At 34.0% G+C, this 18,146-nt stretch overlaps 1 protein-coding gene across 3 annotated transcripts in view; it reads left to right on the plus strand.

Annotated features, from left to right (window-relative positions):
- Positions 1-18,146, plus strand: part of LOC135208427 (uncharacterized) — a 119,330-nt gene that overhangs the window by 39,466 nt on the left and 61,718 nt on the right. For all 3 annotated transcript variants that reach the window (XM_064240581.1, XM_064240582.1, XM_064240583.1), the window contains exon 3: positions 16,151-16,265. In XM_064240581.1, the coding sequence (XP_064096651.1) occupies positions 16,151-16,265 (115 nt within the window). The remainder of the gene's footprint in view (positions 1-16,150; positions 16,266-18,146) is intronic.

The following is an 18,146-nucleotide window of genomic DNA, read 5'->3' on the forward strand; positions in this document are numbered from 1 at the left end:
CTACAGCAATTAGGATGAGCAAATTCTCACATGGTGTTATGAAATCAAGTGAACAAGTGAACTGAATCTGCTGATTTTTTTTTTACACAAAAAACATGACCCAGTGCCATCTATTAACAAAAAAAAATCATTTAGCTCACAGCGAGATGTATTTAAGTCATATTTTAAAAACACTTCATGTAACCTAAAAGAACCTTGTCCCATACAATTAAGACTAGTTTGTAGAGTTCATTTACACTAACTAAAAGTAAGAACATTTGCTCTAAATTGAGTTTAATACAACAAAATAAATTTACTTTGTAATCTGTCTCAGCTGGTTTCCAAACCAAATCAATTGTATTTTGTAATACAATATGTAATATGAGAATATGTACACTATTAGTGGATACAGTGAAATACAGCATAAGTTCTTGAAAGATCCATGGAATAGGTGCATAATTATCATTATTGTAATTTATAATATGATACTTAGTAGTATATGTGAATATTATATTTGCTAATTTTGTATCTTGCATAATGTGACCCCCTTGAAATTAGCTTCAAAATTGTACCTTCAAAGGTCACATAATCCAAGTGTATACCGGAAACCCTTTAAAACTCAAATATGCTGCTTTATTATCCCCTCCTCTTCCGAGTTTTAGTTATGCGTAGCCATCAACAGCCAACACTGTTCAAGTTTGCTGACAACAGACCGAATCTTTGGGAGTTGTTACCGTTACAGTACTTGTCTGACTCGTTAGTTTTATTCAATTTATTTTTGTACTGAATTATCATAAGTCAATATGCATTTAACATCCAGAATTAGCTGATGTTTATTAATAATTACCATATACCAGGTATGGGTCCAAGTACATGAGACGGTACTTATGGACAAGTACAAATACTGAAGATTTGCCTGAGATTCAAGTCAAAGTACTTGACAATGTATTTAAGTACTAATAATTTAAAATTGGCAGCAAATATTTAATGAAAATTCACATGCAAATATCTATTGGAGAGAAAATTTTGTTATACTATAGGAGTCTTTATAGAGAAAAGCCTCCCAAAAGGATATAGCTGAGTAGTTCTCACAGTATAAGTCGGTGAACCATAGCCCAAAGGGCCGAAAAAAGGAGAAGTGATATTGATAGGGTTTAATGAATAAATGATAAAAATTGGTGAAAATAAAAGCGCTTTCAAATGGCCATCATGAAATTGTCGAAAGTAAAATGGTGAAAAAAAAAGTAATAATTTATCACACTTATCTTTAAAGACAGGTTATAAATGAATAAATGAGGCTCTGTGTTGAATGCGTTCCCTTGTGCATAAGAAATTGTATAAACTGAAGCTGGCGAATTTGCTTCTATGAGATTTTATTCAATCATGGTGGCCAGAAGGAAAGTGGTCGGGAAACAGGCACACCCTAGCCTAGACTATAGCATTCCATGTGCTTATTGAGAAGGATGATTGTTTTGAATGCCTTCTCATTTTGTTTATACCATTCCGATTTATGGAAAGTTTAGTGTATAAAGTATACAGTGGGGCATCGCTTATTCACGGATCAGTATTCACGGATCCAGTTAATCACGGGTTTTTTCTTGGACCGTTTCTCATGTTACATCACTGGTATGAATCGCTGCATCACGGGTTTGTTGTGTTGCGTATGCGATGTTTTTTCGGTAGGCTAACCCTCGGCCGTGGTCCGATAACTACCAACATTCATTTAAAGACTCATATAATGATATTAACTGACAATAAAGGGTAATAAAACCATTCTCACCTAATATATTATTGTCCTATCTTCGAAATAAATAGCCTATTCAAGGTTTATGTACGACGTTCATTGGTAGGCTAAGCGTAGTTGCAGTGCGATAACCACCAACGTACACAAACATTCACATTATGATATTAATTGACAATAAAGGTAATAAAACCATTCTTACCATATATATTATAGTCATATCTTCATAATAAATAGCCTATTCGAAGAATAATTCCACATCATTGCACTCAACTTATCGTCGGAAGTGGCCAGCCACAAAAGTGTAGCATATACCTTTAAGTACGAAAATGGTTTATGTATACGGTTGCGTTCAAAGCGACATTTTTGTTTTGATAAACTTTTAGAAATTTTAATAGTAGTGGTAGTGTAATTACGTAGTAATAACATTAAGGCTAAAATTAATTCGAACTTCATTATTATTTTGGCAGTATTTGTATATAACTTCTCTGAACAATGAAGTCATACAAACGCTATTTGTCATAGATTATCTTAAGTATTGCTGTTTGTTATTGGCGACGAAGCGTAAACGAAATACTAAAAGCATTTTTTACCTTATATATTATCGTATATCTTCATAATAAAAAGGCTATTCGTGGAGTAATTCCATATCAGTGAAATCAATTTTATCTATGCGAGGCCAGCCAGCTGACAAAATGTACGTACGTATATGAAAATCAAATTATGGTAGCGTTCACAGCAAGATTATCTTTCGAAATTTTTATAGTACTATTCATGCTAGTAGTAAATAATGTTTGGAATATACGTAACATTAATTTTCAATACAAAATATCATTGTTATTTTGGTAGTGAATAATAGTTTAGAATTATCATACATACACTGCATTGTTATGGGTTTGTGCCAGTGATAAACAACCAAAATAACGTTCTCCTTTAACCTGTTAAGCGTCCTCCCCGGATGAGCTCGCTGCTAACGTACCGTCCACGCTTTTTCTTTTTTTTGTAATCAGCGATCATAGCACTGATGATAGTTTTTCAAAGTTAATATTGATTTTTATGTTTATTATTCTTACTGTAATTAAGTGTAGGAAATTCTCTCTCTCTCTCTCTCTCTCTCTCTCTCTCTTCTCTCTCTCGGAGTCCAGTCACTCGGCAAAGACAATTCATCTTCACTCCCCGCTATTGGAAGAAAAGTTTGTATCATCACTGGAGGATTCAGAACTAGAGCTCTCATCATCAAATAGGTTATCAATATCAGACTCCTCATCTAGTATTTGAATGATCTCACCTGAAGAATACGCCTCCTCTTTGGGACATTCATTGTGAAAGACGCGAAATCCAATTTGTCTCGATAACGCCCGAAGCGTATTGAAAGAAAACCAACAGGGACAGGCAGTTTTTAGCATAAGCGACCACCAGGAAAGAGTTGCCAGGCTGGAATAAGTTCCCGTGTGCTGAGAGTTGGTTACCAAATGATGTTCCTACACTTTCTATACGAGTAAACGTATTATTACGGGGCTGACGGCTTGACAAGCACAGTCAAAGTTTTGAACGTAATATCCCGTTGAAGGCGCTACCGAGTAGATCGCGGTAAACGTATTATTACGTGGGTGACGCTTAACAGGTTAAGTCACGCGTTTAGGAAAACATGACATAGAATCGACTTTGCGACTTCGTTCACTTTTGATATTTTTAACGATACAATAACTATCATTTGTACTACTAAAACCATCTTCACATAAGTAATTTTTCGTAAGATATTTGTTACAAAAGCTAGCTTATACATAAAAGGCTTTTATAATTTAAGTCACCATATACATATGTACCCAACTCGTTGTGGGGAAATTTACTACTGTTTCCTCGGATATTGAAATACTTTAGCATCATTCAAACACTTTAATAATATAATGCATAAATACTAGGCTATACATATTTACATCGTATACAAATACTACATACAGTTATATACACACTTATATACAAAGTTAACAGTTATATACACATACTTTTATATACAAAATTAATCATATGAGTAGTGATCAGACGACAGCTGTGCACTGGACTACGTACGTACTACTTGGAAGATAAAAACAAAACAAAAATTTTGTTGTTGTTAGTCGCCGGGATAGATTAACATTTTTCCAGAGATTAAAGAGCTGAATTTTTCTTTTGAAGGTATGTCAACCGCGTTAGTAAATAGATATCATCTTCTAAGGAATTTTTTTTTTCTCTTCTTTTTGCGGAAGAATCTTCAAGCCATTTTGCATTCAAAGTAATGAGAAGGAATCATTCTATTCTTCATGAAATCAGTAAAATACTTACACTAATAATAAAAACTAAAACTACGTACTGTATGCAAAACACATACATCATCGTTAGCTTCGTGTGTGTAAACGTTCATTCTAAGAAATTACAGAGTAGTATAACTAACACCTGATTGGTTGGTTGGTAGCCATGGAGATCTGTTATCCAATGACTGCCCTCTGCTTCTGTTCTATTTATAGACATACGCCATGGATGGCACTAGGTTTGAACGTTACCATGTTCGTGATTTTCTGACTGCTGACGGCAAAAATTACTCAATAATTTTCTTTATATAATTATTCCTTCGTGAAAACAATAATATAATATCGCGGGTGACATACCTTCAAAACAAAATTCAGCTTTTTAATCTCTGGAAAAATGTTAATCTATCCCGGCGACTAACAACAACAAAATTTTTGTTCGTTTTATCTTCCAAGTAGTACGTACGTAGTCCAGTGCACAGCTGTCGTCTGATCACTATTCATATTATTAACTTTGTATATAAAAGTATGTGTATATAACTGTTAACTTTGTATATAAAAGTATGTGTATACGTATAACTGTATGTAGTATTTGTATACGATGTAAATATGTATAGCCTAGTATTTATGCATTATATTATTAAAGTGTTTGAATGATGCTAAAGTATTTCAATATCCGAGGAAACAGTAGTAAATTTCCCCACAATGAGTTTGGGTGCATATGTATATCTAAGATGACTTAAATGATAAAAGCCTTTTATGTATAAGCTAGCTTTTGCAACAACACATATCTTACGAAAAAATTACTTATGTGAAGATGGTTTTTAGTAGTACAAATGATAGTTATTGTATCGTTAAAAATATCAAAGTGAACGAAGTCGCAAAGTCGATTCTATGTCATGTTTTTAACTTTAACGTATAGTGGTATGAAAAACACCAGTGTGTCGTAGCGATGCGTCATCAATATAGTGGTATGAAAATACCACATGGTGTTGTAGCGATACGTAATCTCAAAGTACAAACCCTTTTCCCGGACCATCCTCAGAATTTTACGACTCTTCAACTTCAAGATCGATATGGTAAAATATATTATATAGTCATACTTATTGTTAAAATTCACAAGTTGAACTGCAAAACATTATTATATTTTGATTGTTATGTACATATATTTTTTGTGTTTTACGGAATGTTTGTTTTGAAAATAATACCTATTAGTGAACATATGGTATTAATTGTCCCACTATTTTATTATAGGTGATCTTAATTATCTCACATTCATTTAAAAGTATTATATTAATATTTATTTAAATAAACTGTAATTGATAAATAACAATAATGAAAAACATAAAGGGAAAAAATGTTTTTGCTGCAGTAGTGGTGTTTGTTTGATTATGCATCTGACCTCACATTTCCGAAATCTGAAAAATTCCAAAAATTTACCGAAACATCGGAATGTGTGTGTACTGCACATTTTTTAAAACACGCACACAATGTCTACACATTTACTGCAAATTACAGTACGTACGTATTTATTCCTGAGAGAGAGAGGAGAGAGAGAGAGAGATAGAGAGAGAGAGAAGAGAGAGAGATGAGAGAGAGAGAGGAGAGAGAATGATTAAGGACTCCAAGGCGTGTTATTTTTACAATTATTTTATTATCTTGGATTTTTTTTTAATAATCTTGAGATTTTCTATTCAATTCTCGAGGTTAATAAGAAAATAACCGTAAATTGACTAGCATCAGCACCATCTGAATGACTCGGCCATTAGCAGGCTAAACCACCAACCTTATGAACTTGCATGATACATGAGATACATGACAAAACACAAAACCACTGTTTATTGGTGAAAATTAGGGGGTTGCACGATATGGGAGATTGCACGTTATTCGAGTATATACGGTATGTGATTTTTTTTAGCCTTTTATGGAACAAAATCTAGCAAGAAATTGCATTCCAGTTGGCAACACTGGCCTACAAACGTTTGTTTGGTGTTGTTATGAAATGTGGTGTGCGCGTTCTTTAAATTGTACCCATATAAACGAGTTAATTATGTGGCATCCAAAAGCCCTGATTCTTTTACTCTTATGGGAAAGACGCCTAAAGGTCAGATGAAGGTTTTTTACGTGGAATATACTAGTATTAACGTGTTGTGACGAAGGAAGAGATGTTTCGCTGCATACTGTTGGTAGCATTATCGTTATTATACTTACTGGATTGCACTGCAAAATCGTCGCCATCTTTTATCAACATAGATTGTTGGTGAGTACCCATATGATTTACAATATTTTGATAGTTCTCTTACCACTCATCCTCTCTTTCCTTGTAAAAAAAAAAAAGAGGCCCACCATGCGTATGTTAGGGCTTCTAGCTGTAATCCCTAGGCTAGTAGGCTACATACCTATGTACAGTAGTACATAGTATACTACATTTATTTTTTAAGGCTAATTTGTACAATAACTTTAAAACTGTCTTGAATTTAGTTTTTAGGTGATAGTTGAAAACATATTTGGTGTTTGAACTAGTAGGCAGTTATAAACATTGGAATAGTGGTCTTGGGTGGGTTAACTATTAAAGTAGGCAGTTTTAAGCAATTTTTGAGGGGGGTATCAGGATAACACGGGTATTTACTTATCACGGGGGGTTTCTAGGCCCTATCCCCCGTGGATAACGAGGCCCCACTGTATTGCATTTTAATTATTTTTTTAAATAGGTTTTTCTAGTACATGTTTTGTTATACGATTAGTAATGCAATACAGCCTACTAAGTATGTAATGTATTTAGAAGGACTTGATTTTTCAAGTACTTTTTGGCTAAGTACAAGTACAGTACATTGAATTTTAAAATCACAAGCACAAGTTAGTACATTGAATTTTAAAGTCACAGGTACAAGTACTCAAAATTCTGTACTCAAGTTACCTGGACCCATGCCTGCTATATACCATTCAGTGCTAGCCAAAATATGGCATGAAAGGTCCCGCTCCAAATAATTAAGAGCAAATCATATTTACCCCAATAGAATGGCTTATGATACGACAATTTATATGGCAGCCTCAAGGGGAGGTGAGGAAGGACCCTCAGTTCCATTTTGTCTTGTTCAGATTTCAATTATTCACCCCTGGCAGTAGCACTGATCAATTGTGATGGTCACGTGATCCCAGTTTACTGCCGGATTTGCATTTGTCTTCTTTCTCTTTTCATATATCGGTTGTGTTACATTATTTTTTTTTTCTAGATCGGTTGCCAGTTACGTTAATTACTGCTTCATCACTCCACAACACTTTCTGCCACTTGTCTGTATCACACACAAAATAGTTGTAACGCCAGATATAATGCACAATCAATCACACAAAATATATACAACCAAAAGCGACCCTATTCTGTCTTGTTCAAGGGTTACTATCGGCTTCTTTTGTGCAGTGAGATGCGATAATTTAAAGACGTCATGTAATTGATGCTGCGCGGTTCTTACACTCACATGACCAAGGTGAAAAGGGTTTATTTCTCTCAATTGTGTCCTGCTGTTAAACGTGGATTAGCATCCACTTGCCTCCTCATAAGTTTCAAAGTTTTGGGTGTTGTCTTTTTGGGCTTCTCTCTCAACTTCCCTTGTAATGGCGGATCGACCTCACCACCGCCACCGAGCTTCGTTATCCACCACTAAACACTTTGCAGAGCCAAACCTGTAATTTTCTCAATTTCTTTATTTGCCTTCCCTGCCTTGCATAAGAAAGTAATGCTAGCAATTTGGTCTGGTCTTTGCTCCTTAACTCCTACAATGTCTCTGATATGGCATAAAGGAAAAAGAAAATAAATGCAAATCCAGTGGCAAATTGGGATTACATGACCAACATAACTGATCACTGTTACTGCTCAGGGGTGACTAATTGAAATCTGAACGAAACAAAATGGAACTGAGGGTCCCTCCTCACCTCACTTTGAGCTCCAAATAAATTGTATCATAAGCCATTTTATAGGGGTATAAATACTTTTCTCCTAATTATTTGGAATGGACCCTTTCGTGCCAAATATTTCAGCAAGCACTGTATATGTATAGAGTATACTGTATTGCGTAGGCTAGGCTACTGTATACGTATGTATACTATATACCGTAGTGTAGGGTAAACTAATTCTTGCTTGTGTTATTCAATTTGTTTTTGTACTGAAGTATCATAAGTCACTGCATGGCCCTCCAGAAGTATCTGATATTAATAATTATTCTGCCACATACGTATAGATGGATTGAATACCCAAGTGTAGGCTGGGCTGATTTTAGATGCAATTGTTTCTAACAAACAATGGGGTTTGTGGAACCCAACCCCATTGTAAGTCCAAGGGAAGCAGTGGCTCAAGCTTCTTTTGTTTTCAATTTTTCTGTTCTTGATCAAGTCAGGACTTATAAACTATTTCATTGTTGAAGTGGATCATTTTTTGGCTCCAGGCTTGGATTGCTTGGTGTACTGTTATCTTCTATGGAAGATGGAGATAAGTCTTAGACTTTGTAAGGTAAGAGAGTGTAATGGCTGACTTTATTCTATAATGTTTGGTCATGACAATTGTATAAAGTGCAGAGATGAAGCATCTTCTTCATCAGATCATGATGAAGAAGGTCAGGACTAGTTAGATGAAGTTGTGTCAGTGTATTCAAAATACAAAAAGAAGAGGTAGATGGAACTTAAATGCAGATGAAAGGGATTCTACCAAGTCTCATTTAGGATGAGCCTAAGGCTGATAAAGGTGTGTACAAGCTATCAGACTGTAAAATTTATTCTTCTGCTCAAAGCTCCCCAGATTTTTCAGGATATGAGGGTTGGTAAATAAGAATCAGACATAGCTAGTGTCAGATATGCCTATGAGAAGTTTATGGATTTTACTATATGGATTTTACTACCTTGACTCTCACTTCATGACCCATCTCAATGATTGACTTTTTTTTAGGGGGTTTTCCCCTTACAGCATAGGAGGCACCAACACCCACCTACCCTGTGAACCATAATTCAGACACCTTGTGATGTTTCCTCTACTGCCAGTGGTTCAGGGAAGCAGGGTATTTCGGGGAGCGGTAGTAGGTCTGTGACCATTGGTCCTTTACTCTGACCAGCCTAGCATATATCACTTGCAGACTGATGCTCATTTGCCTGCCTGTAGACAATTCTGAAGTCGCTATCTTTCAGTAGGTGGGATGCAAACAAAATGATAAGAGTTGAATGATCTTGCTAGTATTCTGAGTTCCGGTATTTGTAAGTGTTCTAAGTCCCATATATCAAGTTATCCATATCCAGGATCCCTTTCTGGATCGTTGGCAGCATACAACGTGATGTCACTGTCAGAAGGCACCTTTGATTTCTAAAAGGAATTCTTTGGTTTTTAGGAATTTTTACTGTTATTATTTCTTCCAGGCACGAACTCTCTGAGGTTGCCTTTTGGGTAAATTGGGTAAGTTTAGAGGTGAGTGCTTGCTTAAGCATGAGCATTCTTCATCGTATGATAGACATGGTCAAGGGCATAAATATAGTTGTTCTTCACACTTGTGTTCTAGAGCTTCGCATGGGACATGGTTGTGTGTTCTAGAGCTTCTCATGGGACATGGTTCTAGTTGCAGACATTTTGTCAATTCTGGTATCATATAAGGCTTCTCAGTTAACATGGATGCCACATAATGTTTTGTATTCTTCTGTTGTGCCACATGAGCCTTGGCCACTGCAGGTCTCCACTGGTGACAGGTAAGGGCACCATGTAATGCAAGGGCCTCTTAGCTATAGAAGAGTGAGCCTAGGACAAAACAGAGGCTCTTTATTTGAACAGTGCCACCTTCTTGCTTGATCAGAGTTATCAGGGAGTCACAAAGTAAGAAATCCCTGTATCTGTAGATTCTAATCTTTAACAGGGAAGAAGAAATGTTCATCTGCTCCCTCAGTTTATTCCGGGGGAGGGGGAAAGGTTGAACTTGTCACAATTCAGTTGAACTGGAAAGACCAGATAAGTTCTTCGGAGAGAATGGACTCTTCATCCCCAAGTATGAGGTTTTGTGAAGTTTCTTGTGAAGTTTCTGGGAACCCTTGTATTTGATCTTTTTGCCATCAAGATCAAGCAACCATGTGGGTAATTGTGTGGTCAGTCATTATACTGTACGTACAAGGGGGAGTGGACACCACGCTAATTGATTGGTTGCATCTCATATGCTTTCCCTATTTGCTATAATATAGAGGGTCCAAAGAATGATTAAGGAAGCTGTGAATTTGTGAATGATTTTTGGTCCAAAGAATGATTAAGGAAGCTGTGAATTTGTGAATGATTTTTGGTGACTTGTTGGTGGCTGCGCATTGAGTGGTTCCTGGATTTTCTTCCCCTGTTGGCAGATCTTCCCAGACTCTTGCTACTAAAGGAAGATCTGCTGTAACAGCAAGGGCAAATGAGTGTGTGTCAAACCCTGCATGTGCTGTCCTGGATCTGCTTCTTCTGCTAGCAGATCTTCCCAGACTCCTGTCACTGAGGAAAGAATTGCTTTAAGAGCCACAGCAGCGATTCTATCAAAACCACCACATACTTTACCTCACTGCATAGATCCTTGACTGTCTACTTCAAGTCGGGTTTTCGAAGGTCAGTGTAAAGGGTGTATAAAGGGCCCCCAGACAATATGACTGGTGAATCAGGTTCTGTTCTGTCTCCGGCATCCACATTGCCCATAGACATTCTGATTCACTTCAGTTTGCTTGAAACCTGGTTGAGTGAGGACCATGGTCCTCCGCTCAGTGATGACGCTATAGACAGCGCTCTTGCAGCAGAAGCTGGCAAAACCCAGCAAAAAAGGAGAGGCTGAATTGAACCATGATTAAAGAAATGTAATGAATAATCTCATGATTGTCTGTTATGTAATGAATTGAAACTACCCTGGTGACTGGTTTAATTATCTGAGAATGGACAAGCAGACCGACATGGAATGATGATTACATACGGTCTCCCCTCTTATAGAAATAAAAGAACACTTGTATGACACAACAAAATCACTATATGAGAGGTTGCTGGACACTCTGCTTAAGTGCCACAAGTCGTTCCTTGGGACATATATAATCCCAGAGACAAGTAATGCAATTATTCAAGTTATGCAACATGAGTTTACAAAGGTAAAAGGTAACTATGAGGCATACACAGAATCTTGCATTGTCTAGTGATGAACAGTCTAGTACTTATACAGTATGTAGGATTATAGTTCCATTAAAGCAGAGTAGTCCCTTAAACCTATGGTTCTGTAGCCAAGTAAGAATACAATTTTTCTTCTCTACACAAAATCGTTTTTTTTTAAACAAACATACACGTACAATACATACATAACACAAGTGTGTGTGTGTGTGTGTATATATATATATATATATATATATATATATATATATATATATATATATATATATATATATATATATATATATATATATATATACATACATATATACACACACACACACACACACACACACACACACGGCAGTTTGAGTATTCGCCAAGTACTGAATTTGTTATATATTCAAAACTCTCTGGAGCTTTTATTACTTGAGGGAAACTCATTGTTCGTTCCTTGAGACATCAGGCAATCCTTCTGCACTGTAAGTGACATGGCAACCTGTCTACTATTCTTCCGAGTGGGTGGAGAGTAAACATCAAAATATTGTCATATCTGAGTGTGCTAAAAAATAAGTTCCTATCCCAAGATAACATAGCTCAGATAATTGCATTACATAAAGTTAATATAGCTAACAAGGCTATTACGGACGTTTTGGCTTGGCTGTACATACGGTGCAGATTTTGATTCGCAAGTTCAAAAACAGGGTTCCAAGGTAATACCCATCCACACGCCTCGTGGCCATCGTCCATGAAAAATAATGAAGCTACAGCACAGCTCATAGAGAGGGAGGTGGATAGGAATCCTAGTATTACAGCACATATCCTCAAACAAGAGAATAAAGTGTTGGAGAACACAAAACGATCTTGTGTTTAGCTCCACCCTTGGATTTGGTGAGCGGGCAGCCAAACGTTGCCACTCACCACCCGAAGCAAAGGGCGACCAAAGACAGTACACTTTGAACTCCTCGTGGACTATTTGGAAGATTGCTTTGAGGCTACCAACAATGGCTTCTATCAGCAGGACGGTGCCCCTGCACATACAGCAAAATTAATTGAAAATTATCGTGATTTTTGTGACATTAATTGCTTACCAGAATGGCCAGGCAACTCACCTGATCTTGAATCCTATGAGAACTTTTGGGGGATTATGAAATTGCTGTGACGGAACTGTGACGTCTCCTCCATTCCCAAGCTCGAGGTTGCGTTTCGTGACATCTGGGACAATCTTGACCCCCAACTACTGAAGACCCTGTTTACAAGCCGTCATCAAGGCCAAAAGAGGCTCAGCAAAGTACGTATATGAATTTTTTTATTTTTATTAAAAAAAATTTTTTTTGTATTCATAATTCACCTGACAAATACTCAATCAGCTGAGAATTTTATATCTATATTTATATATATATATATATATATATATATATATATAGTATATATATATATATATATATATAAATATATTACAATCTTATAATATAATATATATATAATATTATATTAATATATATACATATATATTATATTAATATCTATTATACATATATATATCTATATAATATTATATATATATATATTAGATATATATATATATAATATTAATATAATATATATATTAAATAATATATATATAATATATATATAATATAATATTATATCTAATTATATAATATATATAATTTATATTATATAATATAAAATATAATAATATAATATAATATATAATATCCCTATAATATATATAATATATAATAATAATATATAAAGATATATCTATATATAATATATATATAGTATAATAGATAATAATAATAATACATAATAATATATATAATAATATATAATATCAATATATATATATATATATTCTAATATATATATATATAATACTATAATAGTATATATGATATATAATATCGTATATTATCTAATATATTATATAATAATAACTATATTATATGATAATATTAATATTATATATTATAATATATAATATATATATAATAATATATATATATGTATATATATAAACTAAATAATATAATAATCTATCAATTAAATATAATAGTATATATATAATATATTATTTAATTATATATATATAATATATATATATTATAGTATTATATAATTAATATATATATAATAATAATATAATATAATATAATATAATAATATATTAATTATTATATATTTATATAATCTAATTAATTATATATAATAATATATATATATATATAATGATGTATATGATATATATATATTAATATATTATATAATTTATATAGAATATATGATATATATATATATATATAATAATATATAATATATATATATATCTATATATATATATATATAATATCTATATATATATATAATAATATATATAGACATATATATATGTATATATATATTATATATATAATATATATATTATAATATAATATATATATATATTAATATATATATATATATATCTATATAATATATATATATATAGATATTGATTATATATATAATTTATTTCTGGGCTCAGCCTGTGTCGCTCCGTGAAATAGGTTCCAGAAATAGATTTTTCCTTCGTCAAAATGCCTTATATATATATATATAATTTCATCTTTGTCATTTTCCAACTAATTTGATTTATATGTACAGGCGGCCCTCGGTTAGTGGCAGAGGTTCCATTCCTGGCTGCCGATACTAAGCAATTTTAAAGTCTACAGCTGCCACACACTTCTTTTGGAATATTAGACCAGTTACACCATCCTAGACCAGTCAAACTACGCCGTAATCCCGCAATGGCGCAATACGTAAAAATATATTTATGCAGTATAGTATTATAGAATTTATTGTACAGTAGTATTGTACAGTACATTGTAGTATTGTAAATACTGTAGTGGAAAAAAGCCTAGCTTTAATCCTTTGGGTGTCTAGAGTATGTAAAGATATAGTAAGGTATTATACAGTGTACAGGTAGCTGTAGTGTTCAAGTTATGATAATTCGTCTTATGATTATCCAATTTTATGAGAGACCAAATTACAATAGCTTAACTTTATGCCATCTTCTAGTTACATAAGTTCAAAAATGGCAAAAGAGAATTATGAATGTATGGTTTTAACGTTATACTTGTTGCATAAATGTGTACAGCCATCTTATTGTAATAACTTGATTTGCTATAGATCAAAGATCAATGGGAAAATATACTGTTAGATTTAAACCTAGTTATAGCCTTTGTATCATAATTATGTGCAGAAATAAGTATCATATTTATGTGCAGAAATAAAAATACCCTTACCTGATATGTAATAAATTTTCATACAAATTTTAAACATAAAAGCATGAACATTTATAAATCGACGTATCCAAAGCTAAATTTGCACTTATATTTAACTCTATATTTTCGGCATAGACCAGCGTCAGGGCAATATAGTTTACTCTAATATCCATGTAATAATAATAAATGTTTTAATATCATTTGCATAACCTTTATGGTCAGAACAGTTTTTCTACAAATATATGTACTCGTTAGACATAACGGTGCTGTTACCTTAAAATAACTTTTTTTTTTTTTTTTTTTTTTTTTAATGAATATTTTTGACAACGGCGATTGCGCCATTAACCACGGGACGCCTGTATTTCATCCTTCTGTAATCTTCTAACTAATGTATCATAAACCTAATTTTGCTTTCCTATGATGTTCAATAAACTCTCCCAGAACGCCTTATCTGCTGACGTAGCTACCATGTTGCCACTTCAGCGTCTCATTGAAACTGAAGTAAATCTTGAGATAACACAATAGACGTGGAGGCTTAGGGCCGGCCACCTGAACTAAATCGGTTGCCATGAACTTGGCAACGGCAGGTTGCGAGTTGGTTGGAGAGGCCAATGGACTCCACCCACTTTGGTCGGACGATAACCCCAGACAGTGAGATTTACTTCTGGTTTAGATGACCGGATCCAGCAATCGTAATGTTTATGGGTCCTTTAAGTCTTTGTTATCTAAGGATATGAAGGCTCACATCATTTTAAAGCCTATTGCCTTATTAATATTTTCTGATGATATTAGGAGAGGTCATTTGATCCTTTCAGACTGAAATTCTCAATGGGTCGATAAAAACTGGAAAAAATATGAAAATCTCAGTGGATGGATAAAACCTGGGAAAAATAAAGCTCAAACCAGTTGTTTAAGACAGTATAAAATGAGCAATCCTAGTAATTATCTCATTTTCTATGCTGTTTCACAGTAATACCCCAAACTTACGCAAGGTTAGGTTCCAGACCCCCCAGCACAAAGGAAAGTTTTGCCTAAGTTTGGCAAGGTCTCTAAAAATGCCAATAAATGCTTACTTCTATAGAGTTTGAACACTAAATATGACCCTAATCATGCTCCCTAAATATTAAGCTAACTTTTTAAATGAAATTAAAGTTACTATAATTTCATTCAAAAGTTAGCTTAATACAATACCTTTGAAAAAAATGGTTGGTAAAAATATAGGAGCGTGTATACACCCACACAAAACATAGTTCTCTTCTTTTCCCCCAATTTCTTTCAAATAATTTCATGAATTTTGTAATTACTGTTATATCATCATTATTTATATTTGAAAATATTAATAAACATGGTACATACTACATGGATCATAAAAATTCTCTCATCTAAGTAAGAGAGGAGAGCTTGTTATTTTTATTATTTAATATTGTTTAATTTACACACGAAAGCTTGAAACTTACAAATTTCATAAAAAAGTGAACAAGCACCTTCGCAGGTTTTCTCCAGGATTGAAAAATGTTGCATTTGCATTCACATGTCTGTGAAATACTCCCATATGATAATTAGTAGAGGTTCTAATGAAAAGTTTGCGCAACTCAAATTGCGTATGAATTAGGTATTTAGTGTATATTGATCTCCCACTGGCATGTGAAATTCGGTTATCATAATAGAGGTAAATATTTTAAAATTTATTTTATAATTTACATCAATGGTACTTGATAGTATGTTCTTTGAGTTTTGTATGCTTCTCATTTTTCCTTAGGGCATTCCTGTTCTCATCTTCACCAAGTTACTGTGACTCCTATCACATTCTTTGTAGTAGCAATCTCGGAAACGACCAAGCAAATGGCCAATTACATCAATTTTGACACCATTGGGTAAGTTGTTTCATATATATATATATTACAAAATAATTCATAGAAACTTGTGATAGATTTTCGATCAGTCTCCATCAGTCTGCCAGTTTGCTTACCTGCTGTTCGAGTTAGCCTATATCTCTGCACAAATTAGTTCAGCTGTTCTCCACAAGGTATGTTTTGAATATTTTACCACTTGTCAGAATTCTCCTTGCAGCCATTACTCTTAGGTCAGAATTCTCCTTGCAGCCATTACTCTTAGGTCAGAATTCTCCTTGCAGCCATTACTCTTAGGCAATTGTTGGTATTCTATAAAGGTTGACTGACTTCTACCTTTTTACAGTATTGTAATTTCATGTTTCTAGGATGTCTTCCATCGGAAGCAAACCAGTAACAGCAGCTAATGTAGGAGTGATTTTGGTGTGAGCAGGGTGTGACCATACTTCTTTAAAAGCAAAGTCATGATATACAGTGGTGCCCCCGTATTCGCTTTCTCTTGTTTTGTGGAGTCACTGATTCGCAGATTTCTTTTTTAACCATATCTTACCCATTATTCGCAGGAAATTTGCCTATTCGCAGTATTATTCTATGAGAAATATCCAGAAATTCCTGGTTTTTTAATGAATTTCATCATAAAATGCACTTTTTGTGGTAGAACTATTAAAAAAAACGTATTAAAATTTTTAGTGGTTTTTCTTAGGAGTTTTACCTACCAAAATAGGTGGTTTTCAGTGGTTTCTTAGGGGTTCCAACAATTCTCGGATTCTAAACATTTTGTGCTTGGGCGGGTGTGTCTAGTACGCATCTCATACGAATACGGGGGGATCACTGTATAAGGGAAGGGTGCATCTAGTGAAAAGCTGCTCAGTGTTTACAAGCAGTGAAGAAGCTGGAGCTTTTTCTTTATTGATCATTCAAAACTGACACATACATATGACATAGAGTATAAAGCTGTACAATACAACTTTGTTCTTACATGATTATCAAACCCTGTCCTTTACATTAGGAATTACTTTCAGCGTAGGCTAGAATACTGCCATTAAATTCTTGGACAAAGTAGTTAGGCAGTAACCACCATCTGGTAGGCAGGAAGGCCCGCTTACCTGAATGTAAACACTCCACCTTGCTTTCGAGCCATCTTCCGGTGAAGATGTATGTTTGTGAGCTCTTGGTGACGAGCCCTTAATCACAATTTTCGGGATCTTTCTTTTATTTTGAATGAATATATATAGTATAATGAGTTTGATGTTAATAATTAACACTTGAACGGCGAAGCAGTATTTTAAAAATTGTCTCCGTATGCTGGCGGCATTCGCAAGTGAGCGCCAAAGTGGAAAATTTTTTTTTTTTTTTAAATCAGCACGCTTAGTTTTCAAGATTAACCCTCTTACGCCGATTGGACGTATTAAACGTCGAGTCAAAATGTCTCCCGTATGCCGATTGGACGTATCATACGTCGGCTCAAAAAAGTTTTTTTAAAAATTTGCGGAAAAATACTTATAGGCCTACCAGCCGAAAACTTTTGAATCACGCGCCTTGGGGGATGCTGGGAGTTCACGGATCAAGGCGTTATTTTGTTTACAATCGCTACGCAAGCGCGAATTTCTTTCTTATCGCACTAAAAAGTATCAGTGACACATCTCAAAAATTATTTCGTCACTTTGACATAATTTTTGCACCATTTTAAATTATCCTTTACATGAAGTATTATACATGAAAATGTGCGCAATTTCATGTAAAATACAACAAAAAAATACTCATGATTGTAGCTTTTATCAGTTTTGAAATATTTTCATATAAATAACGATAAGTGCAAAAATTTCAACCTTCGGTCAACTTTGACTCTACCGAAACTGGTCGAGAACGCAATTGTTAGCTAAAATTCTTATATTAAAGTAAATT

The sequence above is a fragment of the Macrobrachium nipponense genome, chromosome 35, assembly GCF_015104395.2.
Source record: "Macrobrachium nipponense isolate FS-2020 chromosome 35, ASM1510439v2, whole genome shotgun sequence".
Taxonomy (NCBI): Eukaryota; Metazoa; Arthropoda; class Malacostraca; order Decapoda; family Palaemonidae; genus Macrobrachium; species Macrobrachium nipponense.